General features: G+C 47.9%; 1 protein-coding gene across 1 annotated transcript in view; it reads right to left on the reverse strand.

Moving 5' to 3' along the window:
- Nucleotides 1-26230, reverse strand: part of DNAJC2 (DnaJ heat shock protein family (Hsp40) member C2) — a 252490-nt gene that overhangs the window by 61753 nt on the left and 164507 nt on the right. Inside the window, exons 13-14 of the mRNA XM_078679433.1 lie at nucleotides 19856-20040; nucleotides 10424-10524 (exon numbers count right to left, since the gene is read on the reverse strand). Of these exons, the coding sequence (XP_078535559.1) occupies nucleotides 10424-10524; nucleotides 19856-20040 (286 nt within the window). The remainder of the gene's footprint in view (nucleotides 1-10423; nucleotides 10525-19855; nucleotides 20041-26230) is intronic.

A 26230-nucleotide genomic window follows, 5' to 3' on the forward strand; every position in this document is an offset into this window, starting at 1 on the left:
CAGGGCGTCGGGCAACACAAATTCCACACACCTGACACCTTTCTCATTCTGTGCAGTCAGGTAAACAAATTGCTGGTGACAGTATGCTGCTCTGCAATATGGGACATTTTATTAACGGAAAAGAGGCCACTCCACAGAAAGGGGAAGGCGCAACTGCATGCGGAATCTGTTTTTAGAGTATCCACCAGAAAGAATGCTAGTGAAGGATGAAAGCTTCTAACAGCAGGTTCCTACTCTTTAGAATATATAAAAAATTATAACAGTACGTCCCTTAGACAGAGGATCTGAGGAGTGGACTCAGACCAAGAAGTACGGCACAACAAGTTGGCAAAATGACTTTCCTAGCATATTTGTCTCCCAAGGCAGTAATGTTTCCTGAATGTATGCACGGACACGTCACAGCCTGGCAGGTATCCAGAACAGGTAGGTACCCCTTACACCAGCGCAGTCCTAGTGGCCCTGATGGGATGTACTCTCAGACCGTCGGGGCTGTTTCTAGACCAGTGAGAAGCAGATTTTGAGAGTGGAGTTTTGAACTGCCTTACCTTTTTGCGCACCTAAAAACTCAACGAAGAGATGAACTTCTAATCAATGGTCTTTAATAATAATAATAATAATAATATAAAAGCTTGTAGAGCGCTCAGTAACGCCATCACGGCGTGTCCCCGCGCTAAAGCCATCAGTGAGCAGCATGACATGAGGTCCTTAGCTCTAAGCCGTGTATAGATGAGTTTTAAGTAGGGATCTGAACCGTGATTCACTGTTCTCCAGTCTCAGTACAAGGGGAAGTTTATTCCATTGTTGAGCTGCATGTAACGCAAAGGAACGCCCGCCTAATCTGGCCTTCCTTATCCTGGGGACTATCAGCAGTCCGGCACCCTCCGAACGGAGAGTCCTGGTCGGTTCATAGCGACTGACTAAATCCTTCAGGTAATCGGGCGACCTGTCCCAGACAATTCGGTGACAGAAGAGGAGGCACTTAAACAGCACACGTTTCTTCACAGGCAACCAATGAAGCGCATCCAGTGCCTTTTGCGAGTTGGCTCTCCTAGGTCTTCTTAGCACCAGCCTGGCGGCGGAGTTTTGTATAACCTGAAGGCGGCCTAGGCTCCCCTCGGTTGCCCCTAGGAACAGTATGTTTCCATAGTCCAACCGCGAGGTCACCAGTGCCTGAGTTAGTGTCTTTCTGGCCGCTATGGGTAGGAGGTCTAGGGTTTTATTTAGGGTCTTTAGGACTCCGAAACATTTGCCTACCAACCGCCTTATGTGGCCCTCGTATGAGAGAGAGGGATTCATCCAGATTCCTAAATTCTTGGCCTCCTCACAGGGTGTGGGAACAGGACCCAGGCACGCCGGCCACCACTCAGCTGACCTGTTTTCACTTTTCCCCCCCACCACCAACACCTCTGTTTTAGAGCCATTGAGTTTTAGACAATGGGAGTCCATCCACTCAGCCAATGCCTGCATGCAGGATTTAAAGTTGGCTGGAGTGTTAGAGGTGTTCTGCGATAGGGAGATCAGCAGCTGGGTGTCGTCGGCGTACGATACCAATTCCACCCCAAATGATTGTACCACCTTCGCCAGGGAGGCCATATAAAGATTAAAAAGAGTGGGGCTCAATGCTGAGCCCTGAGGCACTCCCTGATCTAATGGCATCTCCACTGACCGACATGTCCCTTGCTGTACCTGGAAACATCTTTCCGTGAGGAGCGACTGCAACCAGCGCAGCGCAGGACCAACGACCCCGGCTTCGTTCAGACACCGCAGCAGAATGGAATGTGCTACGGTGTCAAAAGCCGCACTTAGGTCGAGCATGATCAGGGCCATAGTTTGGCCTACATCTGCCCCAGCTCTTAAAGTCTCAGTGGCTCTCAGGAGCGCCGTCTCCGTGGAATAGCCTACCCTGAAACCTGACTGTGAGGGATGAAGTAAATTCCACCTCTCAAGATGTTCCGTCAGCTGGGTATTGACCACCTTCTCCGCCACCTTCGCCACGTATGGCAACAAGGAAATGGGTCTGAGATTTTCCAGCACCTCCATGCTTACATTCTGTTTTTTCCTTATTGGCAATACTATGGCTTTCTTCCACTCCACAGGAACTTGTTGAGTGAGAAAGGAGGTTTGTAGGACGTGTCTTATGTGAGGTTCCAGGGCTGTCAGGCCCTCGGAAATGACCCAGGCAGGAGCCGGGTCGTTGGGCGAGCCCGACTTCACACTTCGACACAGCTTTATAAGCTTGTCGGCTGCGGGGACCACGAATGTTTGTAATGAGGATTCGGGGGCTGCAAGGAAACTACCTGCTTTAAAATCTGTGCCTTTATCTGGTAGTTGGGAGAAGGAATCATAGATCGCTTTAACTTTGTTGGAAAAAAAGTCAGCGACTCTATTGCAACCCTCCTTCGAGGCCTTAGTAGAAGTGTTAGAGCTAGAGACTAAGGATATTTCTTTATAAATTTTGAACAGCTCACGCGAGGAGCTCTGGGCCGCCTCAATGCGTGTATGAAAATATTTAGCTTTAGCTCTGCGCACCGCATACTGATAGCTTCGGTGAGCTGAGCTATAACTGTTCTTTGCTAGTTCATTCGGGTTCCTTCTCCAGCTTCTTTCAAGTTTTTTGCACTTGGACTTGACTTGCTGGAGTTCAGGGGTGAACCAGGGGGCAGTACGTTGTCTGCCTTCTCTAGCTTTGGCCTTACTCATTGGGGCTATCTCATCCAGAGTGGCGGTCACAAGTAGATTGAGTTCCTTGTTCGCCTGATCACTGTCAGTGGCACACAGAGGTTGTGCTTTCTGGATGGCACTTATGAAATGCTCTTGAGAGTACTGTCTCCATTGGCGCCTCATGATAATTCCCTTACCTATCTCAATGACCCTAACAGGCTGAAAAGAACATTGGAAAGGGACCAAAAAGTGGTCGGTCCACGGGAGCTGACAGGGAATAGAAGCTTGTATCCTATCCCAGCTCGCAAAAATAGGGTCCAGACAGTGACCCTTCTGATGTGTGGGCGCCACACTTAGCAGGTTGAGCTGAAGTTCTTGTAGGACAAGACGGACTTCCTCTGCCTCCTTTTGTGAGGGATCTTCTAGGTGTAGGTTCAGATCACCCAACACCAGTACTTTCTTGTGTTTAATCGCAGTCTGGGCAGCCCCTTCTAGTAAACTACTACGGAAGTTGCCCAGCGAGCCAGGAGGTCTATATATTAGGAAGCCCGAGATTGTCTCGTGTGGAGCCAATTTGATACAGAAATCTCCAGCTTCACAATCTTCAATTTTTGCTGGTTTCAGAACACACTCAATAGGGTGTTTTACAATGATGGCAATGCCACCTCCCCTTCCTTTTCCTCTATCTAGTCTGTGGAGAGTGTAGCCTGGCGGAATAGTGTCCACTATGTCTGGATCCGAGTGTTCTCCTAACCAAGTTTCCGTTAGAAACAGTATATGTATGTCCTCATCCAGTAAGAGATCCCACAGCTGGAGGGCATGTTTGCTAAGAGATCTGCAATTAAGAAGGCCCCCTTTAATACTAAGCGCTTCAGAGTCGGGGACAGCGGCCGCTAACCGACTTCCTCTAAATGAACAATGAGAGCATGGACCTAGGTTCAGTGGCTCCATCGTGTGACGACAGGGGGGATACGGGGCGGGGCAGAGGTCTCTCAGCCTCTTACTTGTGTAGGACTGAGTGCGGCAGGCGCGCGATGTAGGGGGTTGCGCCCCTAGCCCCGACCGGGCGCGGACGGGCGCAGACGGGCTTGGCTTAGGCGCGGCTTCGGCGCGCGTCCGGCGCGCCCGCTGCGCCAGCCCGCTGCGCCGTCTGAACCCTAGGCACATCTTATAGGAGGTGAGGAGGGCGTGAGGCCGGCGCGACTAGAGCGCCGCCCCTGCCCACACCCAAGATGGCGCCCGCCGCAGCCTCAGCCGGGAATCAGGAAACGGCTGGGCGAGGCTGTCAGCGACGAGAGTAGCGTGTGTTAGGGTGTCAGAGTGCCTCAAGACTAATTCCCACGTTAATCTAGGAATAAAAAGCCCCCCTCAGATAAAAATAGTAGTAATCACCAAACACGATTTAAAAGCACACAATAACACAGGTTCAGCAGAGGCTCTGTGCTGCTCGACTGACAGCTCGCAGCCCTAGTCCTCCCTCTAGGGAGAGCTCTAATAGGCCTTAGGCCTTTCTAGAGGTTCATCTGACAAACCAATGGAGTCTCTCCTCCTCTTTTGAGGGGTGAGGCGGAATAAATAACGATAGAGTGATCAACTCGTCAACATGGAAGAACGTCACAACTTTGGGCAGGAAGGCAGTCCATGTCCAACCCCAATTTATTTTAGAACTAAAGTGGTGTAGTATGGTTGTATCGACAACACATGTAGTGCACTACTGTGGCGCATGGATCCGATGGCAAGACGGAAAACAGTTTGCAACTTTAAATGCATGAAGTAGCAGCATGCACATAAAATAAAATGTCAAGACCAGGTCTAAATCTCACTGAGGTATCGCAAATGGTTTTGGTAAAATGATCGGGGGGGGGGGGGGGGGAATATGCCTCACAGACCCTAAATAAAATGCCCCACCACAACTGGTCATTAAAATAAGGACAGTTGGTCCGGTAAACACAAAGGTAGAAAGGGCTGATAGCCCATCATTCGACCTAAAAGACCTAACTGGGGTAACAAAGGACTAAGAGAAGAGCATCAGAAAGTGTGGCCTGCAAAAAGAGCATGGGTTTGGTATATCAGACAGCACTCAAGGCATTTCTCACCATGCACTGATGCACTTTTTGGAAGAGTGTCTGGTCGCAAGAATAGCATCAGACACCTCAGTTTGTAAGTTGAATGCCATCAGGGGCCGAGACTAGATGCAGGACTCTGCCCTGTTGCTGCACTCGACAGTCGTCCCAAAGTGGTAGCCTGATCAGAGGACAAGTGCTTAGGAGACCTGAGTACCACACCCTCCATGGCAAGATCAGGGAGATTAGAATGACTTGGGCCCACTCTGTCCTAATCTTTTTAAGAACCCGAGGTAGGAGTGGGAACATTGGAAATGTGGACAGAGGCCCCTTGTTCAGTTCCAGCCAGAAAGCATCTCCTATTAAATGCCTTACTGGAAACTTAAGTGTGCTAAACTGCTGACACTGCACTTTATCAACGGTGGCAAACATCTAACCAGAGGAATCCCACTGACTGACGAAGCCCTGCACCACATCGGAATGGAGAAGACACTTGTGATCTGCCAGATGACACCTGCTTAGCTTAGCCTGTCCACTCTGGCATTACGGGACCCTGCCAGTCTCCCTTTGATAGAAATCAGGAAGGCTCGGAGGGCTGGACTGAACACTCAAGGCTCAAGCATGTTGATATGGAGCTGGCTCTTAGCAGGAAACCATAGACCTCTGATCCCCACCTCTCCCAGATGGCAACCCCAGCACCTTTAACTCTGTGTGGGAAGGGAGAGTGACCTACGGCAAATCAGGCTGGCGTCCACCACTGCAGATCCTCCGCTGTCTCCTTTGGAATATGAATGGAGTTGGAGAGGCAGCACTGGTCCTGGGCTCATAGGAATACGAGGGTCCACTGCAGAGCATGCATGTGCCACCTAGGGTTCGTGAAGAGAAGGATACACAAGACCAGGAGACCGAGAAGCCTCAAGAGCCATCCTCACCAACAACCAGGACTGATCCCAAAACATCAGGATCATATCCTGAACTTCCTAGACTCGCTGCATTGGAAGAAAGGTCTTGAAAGTCAGTGTGGTCAGAACTGACCCAATGAATGGAAGCCTTTGTGTTGGGCATAGCTTGGACTTCCGTTCATTGATGGTGAAAGCAAAAGATGCCAGGAGTTTATCTGTTGTTCAGAGATGCCCTACCAGTGATTGGCCTTTAGCAGCCAGTCATTGAGGTACAGGAATACATGTATGCCTGACCTCTGAAGATGAACAGCGGCTACCGGCATCACTTCGTGAACACTCAAAGTGAGGTTGAAGAGGAGTGCAACAAACTTAAAATGGTGTTGGTTCACCCTCAACTGCAAGTAATGCCTGCTGTACTTCACAACAGGTGTAAGGAAATGCAAATCCTGTAAGTCTAAGGAAACCATGCAGTCTACTGGGTCCAGATAAGTGACGATCGGAGCCAGTGTGAGCATTCTGAATTTGCAGTTCTGCAGAAAGACATTTACCGAGCAGAAGACTGGAAACTTCCTGGACGCCCCGGTCCTCCTTTGGAATGAAGAAGTAGCCCAAACAGCATCCTTGTACTTTTGCAGTGTCTAGTGCCTGTTCGATGTAACCCTTGGAGAGTAAAAGATTGACTTTCTCCATTAGGATTGTAGACAGCTCCTCCAAAATTCACTCTGGTATGGGAGGAAGGTGAGTTGGGGAAGAAATGAAAGGGAGGGTGTAACCCTTTTGAACAATCTATAAGACCCATCTGTTGTGATGGCTCTTCAAGCGGGGAGGATCAGTTAGATCGCGTCTCAAACTGGCCTGGCATAAATAATCTGGGGCAACTTTGGCGGCTTAGTAGCCACTGCAGCATGGGAGGAAGAACTGAAGAATAGTCCCTGCTGAGCAGTTCTTTTCTACCTATGCCACATTTATGGCCCGAAAGGACTCGGCAGTGTGAGGTACAACCGGCTGAGTGGGTTAGTGTTACCTGCAAGCTACCCCCCTGGAGTAATCCCTAAATTTACAAAAATGGTGAAAATGGCTCTGCAGGCATCAATTCCAAGAATCGTGCTGTGGTGCAACTGTTATTATTCTAGCACCAAATCAGCCCTTCATCCAAGGGGCCTTTAGTCGCCACAGGGCATATCCATGGAGATATGTTAAGGTTACAGAAATCCCAGTTGACCTCATCCAGGTATGCCTTTGAGCATGACACTAGTGCAAATAGCTCTGTCAATGCAGTCAGGAGAATCTAGGCCAACCCAAGCACGTATTCTGCCACATCCTGGCCGTTCTGTATCGTCTTGGACAGCTAAGCCCGGAGGCCCTCTGGGACAGTCAACAAGATGTTGCTGGCCATGTGCCATAATAGACTTGTGTACCTGCTAATAATCAAACCACACTGATAGGTCTAAGGACATGGCTCACTGATGAAAACATTTCCCAGAAAGCATCAATTCTCTTGGATTTCCGATCCAGGGTTTGGTTGGAAATTAACTTTGATTGACCTTACTTGTTGGGGGCTGCACAATCCGGCTTCCGATGTAGGATGCTTAGTAAGAAAGCACTGACCACCAAGAACAGGTCTATGTCGTAGAGCCACAGGTTGACTGACTAGTGGAAAGGAAAATGGTTTGGACCGTGTGGCCATAAGGGCATCAGTACAGGCTTTCTTATATGGCATTAATGGCTCAGATGAATAAGGCTCTGGCTGGAGAACCTTAGAAAGCTTGTTTTCATCTTAGTGGTGGGAAACTTGAATTATAGTATCTCAGGTGCTCTCGAATTACTAATGCAAAGAAGGCATTTTACTCCGTTTGTGATCCCTGTGGTGAGTCAAGATCTGTTTCTGATGTATCTAGCCCACTCTTAGTTTGAGGGTCTAGACATAATGCATTATTATTGTATTGATGTGGAAAAATCAGTCCCTATAATTATCAGTGTACTGAGTGGTCATATGTGCCTCCTGTACTGGGTCGGAATAAGAGCCAAAAAGAGATAAGTCTTTGCTGGTAATGACACTGATGCACAAATCTCGGATTAGAGCAAAATATCTCAGTTTTGTAATTTCATAGCGCAACATAAGTCTAGATTGGGGCAAATGTTGGCACAAGGTCTTTTACTGGCACTTAGTCAGTGTTAGTGAATGGGGAACCACCAATGGCATCTATACCAAGTTGGCACAGACCTGGTAGCGGGTCCAGACCCACAAATACCATCACTACTGGAGACACCTGCAGCTCCATGGGGCCTGAGAGTATGCCTAAAGGAGCTGGAATCACACCAAATATCTGGTGCATTGGCTCCTGGAAGCACACTGTCTACTGTGAAGCTGACTATGCCTGGGAAATTTGGAGTTCGTCAGGACCAACAGTGGAATTGGTTCCGATTTTGGAGGCTTCAAAGGGGTGCGATTTTTATCTCGACATCCTTTTATTTTGGTCTTCTTATGCCTGGACTTCGACTTATCAGAGTCCTATGAAAGAGAAACAGACCTCTTGCTCGAACAGCCATGCCATGTAAATGGGACTGACCCTGGTCCCGCAACTTCGGAATACAACCTATGATCTGACCACAAGCACATGTGTTCAGTGACAGAGTTTTGCCTGCCTGTTGGAATGCCTTTGGGTGCACGAGTACTCACTTGACATGTCTTGGAGTCATGCCCTGAGCCTAAGCACCAGAGACATACCTCATATGGGTTTTCACCAACATCTGCTTCTTGCAGTCACTCATGACTTGAAGCTTTTTGTGGGGACATCATTCCCTAGCACACTGTTGGAGAATATGGAAACCACCAGAAGACCGACAAAGTGGAAGCGCAGCTCTAGAGCCACATCAGCAGGAGCAACAATATAGAATTTACAACAGCGGCCATGGGTGGTGTTTATACGCTGCTCTACTCCATCCCGTTCAGGGTGCCACAGAGCTACAGGATGCCTACCACCAACCAGCGTTTGGGAGCACTGCTAAGAAAAATATCTGGGTTCAGTCTGGTGCCTGGGGATATTCTAAAAGTTAAGATTCAGCAGGTAGAATTATCCATCAGAATACACTTAATTAAATTGTGTTCTCCAATTTACAATCCTCCAAGTTTGGCATAAAACACAACACACAAAAGAACAGACAGAAAAATTGTGTGTACACGAACTCCCTAGTAGTAGCTTTGGGGCACAGTTTCCTACTTGTAACAAACAATTGTAAACTGGAGGTAAACCTGGTGCAAACTTGTCACAACTGGTAATTTTGAAATAGGGTTTTACTGCCAAAGTTTTGGTGATATGCTAAAAGATGTCCTTATTTGATATCTTCAAATACATTAACGTTGTTTCTACATTTCTCTTTTTCTTTACAAAGTAGCCTACAGAAAGTTGATAGTGACTAGCAGAAAACAGATTCTTGAAAGGACACTTCGTAGTTTATTATATTAGTCACAATTTGTTAACTTTTAACCAATGTTATTCACATTTCATCACAAATGTCTACGAGTTAAATACCTTCATTTTACAGAAGAGCTGCAGGCCTTTTCTTTTACCTGTAATTGCCAAGCTTTTGACAAAGTCTGGCACATGCCTTTTTAAATGGTTACTATTCTGGTACCTGCAGAGTTGACTTTTAATAGTAATAGCATTAGAAGTGTTTTCAGCATTACCTAATGCCAGCACATTGCCAATTTATTTCTGTAGTACTTTGAGTAGGCAAACAGTAGAAACCATATCTACATATTGGAAACAAATCAAAACTGGAAGTGTCTGCTTACCAAATGCTCTTTTTCACCCTAGTACAACCTTTAAATTGTGTTTTCATGTCACTTTGATCTGGTTCCTTACTCTAAACTGCTGCAAAACCCCCTTTTATTTACAAATGATTACACATTTCAAAGCGCTGGCATTTATTCCGAGCAATTTGTTATTTTAATAATGCGGTCGTAAATTCATCACCAGAAAACAAAACCTCCCTCCCCCATATAAATTTGTATCCAAAACCCCTTTTAATCAGAACAATGCATAATGAGCAATATGCAAAATGTGAACAATTCAAATACCTAAATTCCCTTTGAAAATAACAGATATGACAAATACTTTCCTGTCAGGGCTAAGTTTTTTATGGCCCATAAAAATTAAAAACGTATAAATACAGGATCAAATTAATTCTCATGCTAAGAGAAGCTAGCTTAAATGCAGCCAAATGTCACCTCTATCTAATAGGACTATACCACTACTAGACAACAAGCACGCTGAACACCTACGGCATGCCTCGACCACATTTTTTATCTAGTTTACATTCAATTTTATCTTCATTTACAGTATAGTCATAATCTTACCTTTTTGTGGGCATTATTTGATCAAGTTCAGCATGTATAGCAGCAAATTCTGCCTCACTTATCTACACAACTATTTAACAGCTACATCATCTCCTTAGCCTCAGCATTACCACGCATAGTGCAGCAGTCACAAGGCTAAGTACCACTTATGTTTGGTAAGATTATCCCGCGCAGACCTATAACCTTTCACACTGGCAGTGGTTTGTAGCGAAGCATGCGCAGGTCCGCCTTCATAGCCGATGCCTTCAATAGTAATCGTCTTTTAATATGTCATCTCTCCCAATTGATTTCAATATCTGATGTCAACCCCCCTGCTCTTCAACCAAAGTCGCAACAATTCACACCTAAACCTATTATTTCGAGTACTTTGATTTTATTTTACAAAACCTGTTTTGAGCACAATGTTAGAATCAACAGGTTAGAGGTAACAAAATTACCAAGTCTCTGAAGGCTCTTCGCTTTACTAATGACATCTTTAGCATTCCTTTTTATTCCGGAGGTTGAATGTAAGTTCATGTAATTGGCAATGACCTCCCATCTACGATGAGAAAAGAGATAACAAATAGACCAGAGTATTAGGAAACAATATATTGTTCGCTTGTGGTAAATGCACAATAGAAATATATGAAAATAGAATAAGGAAACTGGCTCATTAAAACATTAGTAAAGTCAATTACCTACATGTATTATTATGATTTATGGACATAGTACACCTATATCAAAAAATGGAAAATAACATGCTTTGAGTGTACTCTTATGGCACAAGACTATCATCCCTAAAGGTGCACAACTAAAATGAAGTAGTTCACACTTTCATTGGAATTAGAATATAAAGAAGTGGAATACAGACTCTCTCCATCACTCTTCCCACAACTCCTCCAGCTCCTGAGAATTTTTTTTTCAAAGTATAGTTTGTCATATAGGATACAATCCTTCGACAGGTGCAGTGATAAAGACAAATACAATTAATACTGGCGGGCGAGAAAGATCCTCACAACAGAGTGACCAAAGTCAGATGGACCTAATGAATGTACTTAAACAGTGCTTCAATCCAGTCAGCTGCAGGGACCATCTACTGCACTTTGCCTCACCATGCCTTGCAGAGGCTGCCAAGGAGGAATCAGCAGATTACCTTAAGGCACCGGATACCCCTCAACTAAATCCCTTATCTATCCAACTCAACCCTCCCATTGGGTCTGCTTTCAAGTAAATTCTAAGTAACTTAATCTTGAGTGAGAGAGGCTGAGCAGTCCAAGTCTTCTCGAGAGATATTGTGGGCGGCAGATACATAGACCTCAAACTGTCCAACTGTGTCCTATGCCAATGTTAGAGTGATCCCAGTTACTACGGTAGTAATCAGAGATGTGGTCATAGGCAAAGATTTGGCATAGGTATGAGTACTGTAAGCTATTACCAAGTCGGATAAGGCGTAGTTCTATCTGTTCGTGAGCCAAAGAGTTCATGCTGGCCAAAGGCAACTTCCTAATAGCAGGTTTATCCTTGCTTGTTCAAGACAATCTCTCATGCTTGGGATATCAGACCCTGTGCTTTCTGCTCAGTGAACATGAGCGCAATACCGAAGACAGCACCCTCCCTTGAACAGCCTGAATTGGTGGGTGCTTGTCTTTGGTATGCGCAGCCTCCCAGCTGTGTGCAGATTCTCACAGCATACACCAGAGGTTGGGAAGCAGTAGAACAAGTCTACGAAAACATAAGATGGCACAAATTGTTCTGGCTTATAGTGTTGTCACGCAGCTGTCACATGAATAGCCCAGGAAGACTAGTTAACCTCACAAAGCTTGGGTCGGTACTGGCTTGGTTCCTGTGTTAGTCAGCTTTTTCTGGGTCTTACACATGCCAGAAATATATGGCTGAGCTTCGCCTTGTGGCTAGTCTCTCCTGCAGAGTCAACCACTCTTCTTTCCTCTCTGAGTAGGCAGGCAGGCTTCTATTTAGACCTATAGCTTCTCCAGTAAACTGCGCAGTCTTCAGGTATTGTCCCCGCATCTCTGGGAGGCCACATGCATTGCAGATAACAGCCCTGGTCTCACAGGAACCCTTGTAGTACTCTTCAGAGCATTCCCTACCTTGATCAAGAAGAACTTGGAACAAGGTGTGATGATTCTTGGATTCTAGCGCTTACCATCAGTTCTGTTGAAAGCACAATCGGGCCACCTCTCTGCATCTACACCGCAATCATCTTAGCCAGAAGTCTCCACAGGGTACAAATTGTATGCCTTGCATTTCGTCACCTGCTTTCACTTACATAGAGGTGTTCTAAACAATCTTCTGGCACAGATTTGACATTGTGCATAGTTAAAAATGCTAAATATGAAATGCCCGAAATTTAAATTTCTGAATGAACAGAGGAAGCCCCAATTCTAAAGATAAGGCCTCCACACCAATGGCAGAAGGCATGTTTAATACTTACTTTAAGGGGTTCCCTTCAAAATATCTGCGATTAGAATTAAGGGTGTGCTCTCCAAATAATCCTGAGCAAACATGCTTAATAACAGAACAAAATGTTCCCATAAGTCTTTCAACAGAGGTCTCATTGAATGATGGTCATGCTCTTTAAAAGGCACGTTATCAGTACAATGACCCCTGGATATTTATAAGAAAATACTTTGCAATTTAATATATCTAAAAACCAGGGGGGCGTGGCCGAGCCGAGCAGCAAGATGGCCCCTTAACCGAGTGGCTCTGCCGGTTGAGCACAACATCCAACAGAAATCCTTCTTCTGGCCGCTGATCCAAGGGCGCACACCCAGTCATCTTCAGGTGTGTCCCCTGCTGCACAAATTGCTGTGCTCAGATTCGCCGTGGCACACTGTTGCGTGGCGAGATTGCGGCCTGCTCTGAGCAGGCGGGCTGTGGAGAACGCCGTGATCTGGGCAACACTACTGGGAGCCGCAGCGAGTTTCCTGATGTTGGCGGACCTTCCCCCCTGGGCGGCGGAACCCTGGACGGGTGTAGCGGACACTGCCTCGGCCTGACGGTGGGTGCCCAGAGCTTAGCGCACAGACAACCTGGCCAGACTGGAGACCATGAGCCGAGGGACGCTCTACAACCTGCGGTGATCTCTGTGAGTAGCCGGGCACGGGACAACTGGCGCGAGAGAGACCAAGCTGGCGAGCCCCTCACTGTGTCGGGAGTCAGACTGCTCCCCTACTGCACAAGCACAGCTGCACTGATGATCCTGCTGGCTGCGCGTACGGGGTAAGCTGGGAACAACATAGTGGGGAGCTGTTGCCTACCTGATGCAGCTTTCGTGACCCACCAGCCTCGTTAAGCGGGATATCGGCTGATCTGGTCTTCGAGCCAAGACGCAGCCTTCCCCCTTTCTCCACCTGCTGGGCATCGGTGTCCTCTGCGGCCACAAGAGCGATGCATGCGGGGGGGGATCAACATGGCGCTGCCCTAGGGGGGGAAGCCTGAGGCAGACGCGGCGAGACTGGTGATGTCTTTCCCGCACTGTATGGCTTCCCGGGGTGGCAGCTTAACACTCTCACTGCCAGGCAGTGGAAGCCATAGACTCTGTCGTCGACGTGTGGGTGCACAAGGCAGATCTGCTCGTGGCTGCTGGCCTGCCTTGTGCGGAGCTACCACTGGACCCTGAGCACCTGTGCCCCAAAAGACTTACCTGAGCTGGAGCTGCAAAGTGCTGGTCCCACTCTGAATAGAGCCAGCGTTCGCCAGACTGGAGGCGGAGGTGCTAGTGGTGTTGGCAGCATTGGCTCCTGTGTCGCACACCGCTGTGGCGTCCCCCCCGTGTCCCCTGGGTGTGATCTAGGGAGCTAAATCTCGCTGTCACAGCGCAAGGGGGTGGTTGAGGCACCGTTGGAGATCCAACAAAGGAAAAGCAGACCAAGATCTCCTTTGAGAAACGCACCTCGCGTCTCCAGGACCCCGAATCCACACAAATAACGCTGGTGCCCGAAACGCAGCTGGATACGGAACAAGACGACGACATCAGAGCCATGATGCAAGAGGTGAGAGGTAGCCTACAAACAATCAATACCAAACTGGATTCATTGGTGCAAAGAATGGACCAGAAAGTAGAAAAGCACGAAGCCCGGCTTGACTCACTTCAAACTAGGGTATCGCACTCGGAGGATAGACAAGAGGAGACACAAGGACGCCTGCTACAAATGGACAAGGTGCTGAAGGTCATCAAGGCGCGCAATGAAGACCTAGAAGCGAGGTCTCGACGTAATAAAGTTCACGTAACTGGTATTCGAGTCCACAAACATAACCAACATGGAGCGCTTCGTGGAGAAAATGCTGAAAGAAATATGCACGGAGGAACTATACTCAATGTTTCTCGTGGAACGAGCTCACTGCACTCTGGGACTCCGCCCCCCTCCCCCTCCACCCCACCCCCCGCGGGCTGCGCGAAGACCAATCCTGGCGTGCCTGCTAAACTACAGAAACATCATGTAGTAGGGATGGGATGCACACCTTAGTTCAATAGTTTTTTAAACTTGTCCTCTGTATTTTCCTTCGATAGCGTGCAAACTGGTGTGGTGCCAGCCCATGTTGGCACCTGTTTTAAACAATATCATAGGGAGGGTGCACAACTCAGTGGGCACCTTGTTGGCATTCATCATTGCTTAACATTGATCAATCTCTTTCATCTATTCCATCTCATTTGCTCCTTTCCACATCCTTTTGGTCTTTAATTGCCCTCACGTGGATTAATATGCATTTTTCCAAGTTTCTAGTGTTCAAAGTGTGTCCACCCGGACCTCTATACATGAACACGACTGAGGCGCCCACTGAGTTGTGCAATTGGTTTGGGGTGAGATGACGCGCCTCCCTATGATATTGCTAAACTACAGAGACATTTTGCGGGTGGCCAGTGAGAAAGGAGAAATCCAATACCAGGGGAACAGAATTGCGCTCTACCCAGATTTCACCCAGGTTGTTCAAACTGCACACAGAGAATTCATTCCAGCCAAAAAACTGCTCCAAGAGACGGGAACGAAGTATGCAATGATGTATCATGGAAAGCTCAGAGTGCACACGGGGGTAAACCCCTGATATTGAACGAAGCAAGGGCCGCTTTGAAATATGCCAAGCAAAATGCCAGGAGACAACGCAGACTGGGCGTCCTCACCCTCCTCCAGCACCCAGCGAAGTGATAATGACTGATTTGGGGGTGGGAGGGGTCATACACCCCGGCTGCGGGACTGTTGTGATATTAGCAACCACCTATATAGGTTAAGCTCTGCCCCAAATTAGTTTAGTTCCCTTGGAACCTAATGTCTGTCCATAATGTGAATCCTTAAGCCAGTGTAAAGTAAGTATGCTCAGCCACCCTGTTCTTATCGGGCAGGGCAGTACGCAGGCAACCCCACCCCCCTACGGGATGATTCCCTGTTGCCCCGTGTTTCGAAGGCATTGCTGTGTAGTGAGTTGTTCTACAAGGGAAGCACAACCTGATTGGGGGGTTGGTATGGGGTGGGTTGGGAGGGAAGTCATGGAATGTTGTTTGTTTCAGTACGACTCGAACCTCCAACTGATGTATCACCTGACGATAGGCACACCACATTATCCGCAATTGAGGCCTGCACACAACGGCGCAATAATGTCAGACACAGACGCTTGCAGGGAGACCTGGAAGGCCTCAGGACGGGATTTTCTCTCACACACACACACGTCCTACCGATCCGCATGACCTTTAACTGTCTAAACTCACCTGCATGACCTGGAATGTACGGGGTCTAAACGACAACCTAAAGGTGCGGTTGGCACAATCCTATTTGGTCAGACATGCAGTCGATATTGGTCCCCTACAGGAGACCCCACCTCCGGGAGGCAGCTCGCTCGCGGTGAACCTCACACAGATGGAGCGAGATAAACACTGATAGTTATTTTAACTATTCCAGAGGGGTGGCAATTCTAATACGCAGAGGCGTGCCTTGGCAAACACAACATGCGCTGTGCGACCCGGAAGGTCGGTATCTCATCCTAAAGGGGACATTATTTCACCAGCCACTGATAGTGGTTAACACTTATGGCCCGAACGTGGATGACCCCACATTCTTCCTACAGATATGGCACAAGGTGCAGTCATTAGGAGACGCTGCAATAATTTGGGGTGGGGGTTTTAATATAGTTCTGTCACTGACCATGGATAGGGAGGGGGGCTCGCGCTCATCACCCTCAGTCGGCGGCAGCCCTAAACAGTATCATACTGGACGACCAATTTCTGGTCGATTCATGGCGAGCGCAACACCTCATGGCCCGCGAGGGGACGTGCATTACACCACATAATCAGGCTTGGTCCAGAATTTACTTTTGGCTACTGACTAAAGACTTACACATCTGGGTTCAAAATGTCACTCACTACGCGCAGACTTTGTCTGACCATGCCCTGGTGGCTCTGGCGCTTTTGGTCCCGAAGCCCTATCAGCAGCCATTTGCGTGGGGCCTGCCCCCGAACGCACTACTAAATGCTGCCTTCTGCGAAAGTATCAGAACACACATTAAAGAGTACTTCGAACACAACACTAGATCGGTGTCCACAGAGGGTGCACTGTGGGAGGCATTCAAGGTGGTGATAAGGAGGCACTGCATCGCTGGCCAAATGTTTACACAAACATGCAACAGCACGTAGGTACGGGGAGGGGGATAGGCCGGGTAAGACGCTCGCCAACCTATTATTACTGAACTGGCCACCACGGATGGTGCAACAGCGCTCATCACCGGATATTCTGGCAACTATGAGGGGTTTCTACGTGCGGCTGTATACAATCAGCTCTAGGTCCCCGGACGATATTTTGCTGGACTATTTTGACTCCATCGAGTTAATCTGGTTCAGCAGAGCTCACGTGAGTATTTAGAGATCTCCTTCACGGTGGAAGACATGAAGCAGGTCATAGATGGCCTTCTCGCGGACAAAGCTCCCGGAGCAGACGGCTTGAAGGCCAAAGTCTATAAAGAATACTCAGGAGCTTTTAGCGCCACGGCTCTTGGCCGTATATCAGGAGGCCATGGAGTCTGGCTGCCTGCCCTGCTCAATGCATGAGGCCATTATTATAGCTATCCTAAAACCGGACAAAGACCTATCGCTTTGTGACTCATACCACCCACTATCCCTGATAAACCTAGATGCAAATTTTTTTTGCTAAACTCCTGGCCATCCGACTTCAGCCACTGCTTCCCATGATTATACGCCCAGACCCCAGTACTTCAGCCACTGCTTCCCATGATTATACGCCCGTACCAGTCCGGCTTCATTCCAGGGAGGGCCACATCTCACAACCTCCAGACGCTGTTTGCTTTAATGCATTACCTTGCACCACATGTCCCGGCGATAGTGGCGCTCCTGGATGCCACTAAGACGTTCGATTAATTGGAATGGGGGTTCCTTTCTCCACTGCTACAGCGAATAGGCCTCAGCCCTGGTTTTATAAAACAGATAAAACTGCTTTATACTTTGCCCACGGCACGCCTCAAGGTGAATGACCCGATTTCAGGTCCCATCGCCATCACGAGAGGCACTAGACAGGGTTGCCCCCTATCGGCGCTACTCTAAGCTATAGCTAATGAACCGCTTGCAGCCCGTATTAGACAGCATCACACACATCGTAGCATAGGGTTTACCACCAGAGGTCTCACTGTATCACTCTAAGCAGACGACATTACTTTGTATATGGTAGACCCCAAAGAGAATTGAGCACCTATGACGAGGGAACTGGTGCACTATGGGGAACTTCCTGGGGTAAGGATAATTTGGGATAAATCAGTCATAATCCGCCTGACTACCGGGACCCAGCACTTGAAACAGACTACCCTATCAATTGTGCGACAGGACCAACGCGCTATTTGGGAATATGGATAAGCAACGATATTAATTATCTATGGATGGAGAATTACGGTAGGGCGGTGGACTGATCACAGAGAGGGTGCGCCTCTGGAAGACGCTCCAATTGTCCCCGATTGGACGAACAGCGGTGGCCAAAATGGTACTTTTGCCCAAACTATTGTACCTATTTGTGAATGTCCCTATCCCACTCACCTCACACTTTAAAAAAAACTTCGGTCCCTAATAATTGAACTGGTGTGGGCGGGGCGACAGCAGAGGATATCCTGGGAGGTACTCACTTTACCACAGGCCCGGGGGGGGCTTGCGGCTCTGACTTTGCTCTTTACGCTTACAGCGCGCAGGCGCAGTTCCTACATCACTGGACACACCCCACGCCCTTTCAGCCGCATGTGGCCATTGAACTGGATAGAGCACCGCCGCTTCCACTTGCCACTGCTGTATATCAGCCATATAAGCGTCCATGCAATGAGGTACACTGTAGAAATGATGAGATGGGCATGGGCGGGCCTGCGCAAACAAGCAAAATTGGAGGTGCTTTATGCTCCTTCCATGCCACTGGACAACAAGCCGCAGATTCCCCCACTCCGAGACTGCGGGACACAGGAATGGGCATTGACACATCGGCTGCGGGAGGGCAGGTACCTTTTCCACGGCAACACCTTCCTAACACTGCAGCAAATGTGCAACTCTGCAGACCCATCAGCAGCGGTTTGTCATGTTTCCGGGCCCTCCCCCACACTACCAGCACTCGAAAATATTCTTGCGGTGGAACACGGCCGCAAACTAATCACTCGCTTATACAATATTACACAGCGCAACCACCCACTTGCTGTCCCGGGGGCCCACGTGGCGTGGGAGGAAGACATAGGGAGGGAAGCCACAGATGACCAGTGGAAGCTTATCTGCGGTCAATTGGAAAGGCTATCCCCTAACTATCGTCTTAGACTGATTCACTTCAGGTACATCCACCGCTTATATCGGACCCTGATACAGTTGCACTGCATGGGCTGCAGCCCGACGACTGCTGCTGGGGTGTGGGGCTGCACATTCCTGCAAGTAGCGTGGCAATGCCGCCCCATAGCCAACTTTGGGCTGCAGACCCTACACCACATTATCGGTCAGGAACTGCCCTGCACTCTGGTGGTGGCGTTGTTGGGCGCTATCACAGATGTGCCGCCGAAACTGAGGAAGTTAACGGCTATGCTCTTACTCATGGCAAAGCGCCCCTCCCGCCGAGAACAAAAAGGTTGGATAGTGAGCGTCACTCAGTGCAAGATCCAGCTGGAGTGCTTCTGGGAGTTAATGCAGACACGAGCACGGCCCAGGGACATTTGGGACCCGTTTGTCAACTGGTTAAACACACTAGATACCAATGGTCCCTAATATGGACATTAAGAAATTATATCTTCTATGTTGTACCGCAATGTGGGGTAAATGTCTGGCCTACTATACCGAGGTGCCTCTTGTTGCAATGGAAGCTAAACAGTGCGTGTAAAACTCTACGTACTGTATGTGGGTCTGCACAGATATAAAACGGGTCTATGATGGTGATACCTACATTCAACTGATGATGTGATTACCAAGCAATGTACTGCTATTTGTGTTCGTGAAAGTTTGTAACTTTACAAATGCCAATGAAAATAACATTTAAAAAAAGATACATCTAAAAACCACATAAAATGTAACTTTTCTCACCCCAAGGTATAACATGTCTTCTCAATATCAATAATAAAGAAATTCTTCCTATAGTACACCCTTAGCACATTCAGTTGTGACTGTAAGGGTATTCAAATAATTGCTGAGAACCTAAGCAACTTTTGCCAGTGCAAATGAAAATGAGTTATCCCTAAAGTCTCAACCACTGAACATGGTAGAGGAAACAAAAGTGACAAAACTAGTTCATGAAATAGTCTAGTTAGGCTCTTTAAATTGTAAACTACAGAATACATATGTTTACAGATACAAAATATGTGGTTGTTCGACTACACCCCATATGTTGCTTAAACATGACATATAATTTCAATGAAGATAATACCTTGCATTTGTTCCAGCTGGGAAGAGGTTCACAGCTTTGATTAATAACTGTAAGTCGTCTTCTGGGTAATGTTTAGAACCTCCTCCCCCTCCTCCAGATGACTGCTCAGAGCTCTTTGATGCCTGGCGCATTCGAGCCTCTGACTCCTCCTTCTCTTTCTTTATCTGTGCGTTTACTTCTTGGATCTGAAAAAGATCAATCAAGATATTCAGTATGAAAAAGTTTCCAACAGTTCTGAAATATGAATACTTGTTTCCGTTCCAGAAGGAAGGGCAAACACACAATGTCTGTCAGATGGGCATGCTCTGTTATTTAGAGGGCATAATTTCTAATGTAATGGGCATACATTACTAACTAATAAGAATTGATTACTTCCAATGTTTGTATATTTGGTCCAAAGCTTATACCAAAGTGGCTCTTTAACTAAAGGGTCAAATATAGTAGTTTTGTTACATTTCAATAAAGAATCCCATCTGACCCTAAAGCACCCTCTCCTCAATTTAGGATAACACACTGACTTTAATCTGGATTAATGATAAAGCAAGGTGTAGGAAGCGGGCTCTCTCTATATAGTGTACCAAATTGGGGTGCACTGTGTATCCCTCACTAGTGTACAGGGGGCTTGCTGTAACAACTTCAAGGTGCTCTATTTGTGGTAGAGTGATCAGCAGCCTTAGCCTTATCAGAGGTGAACAATAGGCATTTGTTCAACACAGTCAAAAAATGAGACACTTAATAACGAAATCCGACACAATTTAGAAAAATAACACTTTTATATTCATTTAGACACCAAGATCTCGGAGATTAGGTACTTTTCACGTTAGCAATTTCCAAAAACACAGAAAATACACCTGTCCGATTTAAGGCATGGGAAAAACATACACTGCATAGGGGTACATGCAATCGAATTACAGGGTTGTTCTTCTGGACTTAAGGTAAGTAGGGAGTCAAGGTCCTTAGAACCAGCAGCAACTTTGGTTTACTTGCCCTGGTATGTCCAGGTGCAGAGGTGCTGGTCACAAGGGAAGCATCGAGCACTACCAATGAAGTCAATGGGTAAAACCTGTGACAAGAAAGCAGCTGCAAGTGGTGCCTGGGCAACAAGATGTAGACTTACCGGTCTCCACACCCTTCAAAGAGGGAGTGGACCCTGCTATGACTGAATTTACAAGTATAAAGCTATTATCAGAAGCATTCTGCCTGTTTATGGAGATTGACGCACCTAGGATCATCTCCCTATAGAAAGTAATAGGGATTTTAAAAATGATGAATAAAAGTTTTGTTTTAAATGAAAATGAAAAAATAATTAAAACCCATTTTCCGGACTCCTACTCAACAGGGATTAAAACAGTAACAAGGGACAAACACCCTGCATGAAAACTTCATAATTTAGGAATTCATTTTGTATGTATTTTAAGTAATGAAATGTTAATTCCCTCTCACCCTGACAGTATCATTGGTGCTGAATATGTCAAACATGGATGCAACCGTATTATTTTATAAGTGATTTACATGAAAAAAATATCTTTAATATACTGCATTCCCATTTTGTATATCTACATAAAAATAACATTTAGACATTTTAATATGACTAATTCTAAAAATAAAATGAAATAAGGATTTATTTTAAATGTTATGGAATTTATTTTATATATTTCCCTTTGCGGCAGTGTTAATCACTGGCCCCACTTATTTTTATGGGAGAGTTGCAGTATAAGTATTTGGCCATGGGCGGTGCTTCACTCATTCCAAGGCTAGACTGAAGTATAATTCTATGGCAGGACCCGGAGACGAGGATTATGCCTTATTTCTTTGCTTATTTTTAAATAGCACCCGTTAAAACAAGGATAACATTCAACAAACTTCCTTTCCCATCATGCCAGGGAAAGAAGTCAACATCCAATCAGGAGCTGTCTGTCCCTTCAAGGGTGTTGTCCTTCCTCTCTCGCCCTCTTTCTTCGCTGCTTGCAGCCGAGTACAGATGAGTGTCGGGACTCCAGTCTGCCTGCTCTGATAAGAGCTGTGAGGGGTCCTCTGTGGGCCTGATACAGTGTGTGGTTGCCCCCTCCTTTGCAGGGCCTTTTGCTCAAATGTTTCTATTTCTGCCTCAATAACAGGTTTGACTAGGGCCCACAACCCCCCTCTCCCAATTTGGGTTTACCTATCCCTCTTACTTGGTGGGTGTCCACCTAATATTTGCTGCCGGTCCCCAGCAATTTTCTTACTTACCTCATGGAGGATTATGGTGATTACTATGAGGAGGGCGTCCAGTATTTTCCGGTCACTGCCGAATTTTGTGACGCAGTGGACGCCTCCATTTTTAGGGCAGGCTCAGACACAGTGGCCCCTCTAGAGAAGAAACTCATGGAGATGGCACAACGGTGCCTTCAACCCCTCTCACAGAGGGAAGATCTGCCTGGGACCTCCACCCCACTACCGCTGGAGCCGGCCACCCCCCCCCCCCTTCTGAGAATCCACGCAGACGCCCTCATGATTCTGTGGTGGATATGGTGTAGATATGGATGCCTTTGACAGGCTCAAGCAAGCCTTCCTAGGAACTCAACCCCAAACTCCTCAACAAGTTCATCCTCGTCCTATTTCCCGTCCACCGGAGGATGCGCCCTCTTAGCCACCCTCCCCCCTGATGGTTCGCCGACAGGTTCCAAGGGGGATTCCGATCAGGATAGGCCTTGGAGGCCATCGGCCCTCCCACTCGTGGGTCCCAGTGCCCCCACGAGGGATCCCACTGATTCGCAATCGGATCTTCAGGAACCTGAGGACCTTATGCACCCACGTTCTTTTGAGTGGTGTCCCTGCTCCTAGGTGGCTAAGTATGTCGCCAGCAGGCTCTGCAAGCCCACAGATCAGGAAGTGAGGAATCAGGAGTGTCCCCGCCCGTATTTGGAAGGGAAAGTTGCAGTCACTCCAGAGATCGACGCAGGGATGGCCACTTTCCTGGCCAAATAAATTGAAGACCCCAAGAAGCCCATTGACCGTTCTAGGCGGTTATGCCAGGACAAGCTTCTGGACATAATAGGCCCCCTTGCTAAAAAGTTTGACATGGAGGAGGACGGGGCTTGATTTCCCCAGAGATCCACTCTAGCTGGGCCCAGCGTGCGGTCATAGTTTTAGGCAATGCGAACTGTGCCACCTGTACCGAGAGGCACAGATCTTTGCTGATCAAAATTGATCCCAAGCTGGGGGGCATCTGGCCACGTCAGAAGCGGGGCAGGCGGCTCAAGGGGGACTTTTAGGCGATCGCTTGTCAAGGCCGAGTCCACAGTAAAGTGCCTTTTCAATGTGCATGTTTTGAGTGGGGCTGGCCGTGGTTGGCGGGGGGGGGGGGGGTTAGTTGGGGACAGGGGGGGACGACGCGTCGCGGCTGGCCATTTGTTTTCTTCAGCCGCCTCCAGCAGGGGCCAGCAATCCCAACGCTGCCAATGGCAGGACTCCTCACGGAGGACGAGCGCACCACAGAGGTCAACGTAACGGACCCAGGGCAGGAGGAGGAAACTCCAATTCGCACAGTGAGTTTTTCTTTTATTTCTTGCACACACTTAAGGGGGGCGCTTGGCACAGTCTATCCACAACTGGCACGCCCTCACTTCAGATGCCTGGGTTCTCCAGACTGTGCAGGGTTTTCAAATATAATTCTAAGGGTCCCCAGTTCACACTACTCCTCCCTGACCCATCATTTTCTCTGGACAAAAAGCCAAGCTTATACAGCAGGAAGGCGAGGAGCTCCTGCGCAAGGGGGCGATTTGCCAGACCACTCCTCACTCATCGGGATTGCTCAGCAATTTATTTCTAGTTCAAAAGCAGGATGGGGTTCAACGCCCAGTGATCAACCTCCAGGAGTTCAACGGGTGGCTGGTGTACCGCCACTTCAAAATGGAAGGTATTCACCCTGGCAACCCGATGGTGCAGCTAGACCTCAAGGATGCGTACCTGGCAGTCCTCATCTCCCCCCCCCCCACCACCTCTCCCCCCCCCCCCCCCCCATTGGCCCGGCAGCCTCAAGAAGGCAAAGAGGGACAGATGGAACCCTTTGAGAGTGCCCAGAGCAGAGCCTTGCTGGGTAAGGGTCAAAATAAAAAGTAGAAGCAGAAAGAGGATCAATAGATCTTTCTGTACAATATTTTTAAATGTGTTCCACCGGCAGGAATGCAGTCTTAGTGGTGTGTCGCCTGGCCTCCTAAATTAAATTGCAAACTTTGGGAGGAAGGTCTACTGCTATCAACTGCTGCTGTTCAATCTACACACAAGAAGGCGTAGAGTTGACAGGTTCAGGTGGAGAACCTTCCCATGTTGCTGTGAAAAAACCTACCCAAGGGGCAGCCTGACTGGAGGATCGATGCTCAATTGGAGAAGCTTGGGATACCAGACTCTCTGTGCCCAGTCTGGGGCCACAAGAATGACTTGAGACCAGTAGCTCCTGATCCTCTTGGGCACTCTGGGCAGGAGTAGTATGAGCGAAAAGGCATGTAGAAGGCCTTAGCTTCTCTCAAGACGAAAAGTGTCTCTTAGTGAGAGCTGCCTTGGAAACTCCAGTGTGCAAAACTCTTGACATTGCAAGTTCTCGGCAGAGTCAAACAGATTTAACCAAGGCTCTCCCCACTGTTGAAAGAGACCTTGCTTCACCTCCGGAAGGAACCTCCATTCGTAATCCGCTAGGCATCAACGGCTGAGTTCATCCGCCCTGGCGTTCAGAGAACCTGCCAGGTGTCGAACCATCAGGGCCATGCCCCGCTATTCCTGCCATGTTCAGAAACGCAGGCCTGCCATGTTCAGAAACGCAGGGCCTCTTGACAAAGACAAAGAGTCCATGACCCCAGCCCCCGTTTTTGGAAGTACCACATGGCAGTGGTGTTGTCCATGAACACTTGAACCAGCTTTCCCTTGATTCGAGTGCGAATTTCACCAGAGACCAGAGTTCTCTATCTCCACCTCTCCAAGATAGCAGCCCCATCCCAGGAGTGACGCATCTGTCCCTACTGTGTGGTCGGTTGGCGAAGAGAGAAGGGTCTGCCTCTGATCCAATTGTGGCTGGTTAGCTACCCCTGCAGGTCCTGTGCAGTTCCCTCCGAGATCTGGACCATTTGGCATGCCTCACTAGCAGGATGATGGAGACCATGAGACCTAGCATCCTTTGAGTCATTTTAATGGAAATCCAAGATAGTGGCTGAAACATCAGTGTCCTGGACTAGCCGTTCTAAAGGATAGGCCCGAAACTGCACTATGTCCAGAACCGCTCTGATGAATGGGAGCGTCTGAGAGGGAGTCAGTTGTAACTTTGGCACGTTGATAGTGAACCCCAGCGAATGCAGGAGGTTCACCATAGTCTGGAGGTGGGTGACGACAGCCTGGGGCGAGACCACCTTCAACAGTCGAGATACGGCAAGACTGGCACCCCTGACCTGCGCACATGAGCTGCAACTACCGCCATTACTTTGGTGAAGGGGTGCTGGTAAGGCCAAGGGAAGCATGGTTATCTGAAAGTGCTCGTGGCCTACCGTAAACGAATAGTTTCTTACCTGTCGGTGTAGTTTTGCAGCTTGAAGATCTTTCTGGATTCACTATGCTGTGCATATTCCGCAATCTGGTGGTTGGGTCCGGAATCGTAGTCTTTTTTTTTTTTTTTGTCGTAGCCCAGGTGGGCGTCGACGTCCCACCATTTGGTGTACCTTCGGTGACGTCGGCGTGCTTCCAGCGGTAGCTACCACCCTTGGGCGCCATCTTCGGATTCTTTTTTCTGTCTCTTTTTCTTATTTGTCTTTGTAGTGAATCCATGGCTATGTTTGTTAATCGTTTTTCAACGTTAGTATTTCCACGTATCACATAAATGTTCCAACCTGCTTTCTTTTCCATCTGTTTCCACCCTCTTTTCCAGCCTCATCTTTCTGGCGGAGGCGGGTGGGTTCGCTAGTGAATCCAGAAAGATCTTCAAGCTGCAAAACTACACCGACAGGTAAGAAACTATTCGTTTTGCAGCGTGAATCTTTCTGGATTCACTATGCTGAGCATAGATTTTGTAGCGGTTTTCGTTACTTTTGTGGCGGTTGGGTGGAAGATGAGCGTTGGTTGTTGAAAATATGTTGAAGCACTTTTTGCCCTACTTGTGCTTCTTTGTTCATCTGTACATCCACGCAATAGTGCTTAGTGAAAGTGTGCACTGAAGCCCATGTTGCCGCCAGGCATATGTCCTGAATTGGTGTGTTGGCCAGAAAGGCAATTGTTGCTCCTTTCTTCCTGGTGGAGTGGGCCTGTGCCCCTCCTGTTAGCTCTTGGCCAGCTTGTTTGTGGCAGAATTGAATGGTCTGTGCGATCCAACGAGCTATGGTGTTTTTAGTTACTGGTTTGCCCATGTAACTGTTT

This window comes from Lissotriton helveticus, chromosome 1_1 (assembly GCF_964261635.1).
Source record: "Lissotriton helveticus chromosome 1_1, aLisHel1.1, whole genome shotgun sequence".
NCBI classification, from domain to species: domain Eukaryota; kingdom Metazoa; phylum Chordata; class Amphibia; order Caudata; family Salamandridae; genus Lissotriton; species Lissotriton helveticus.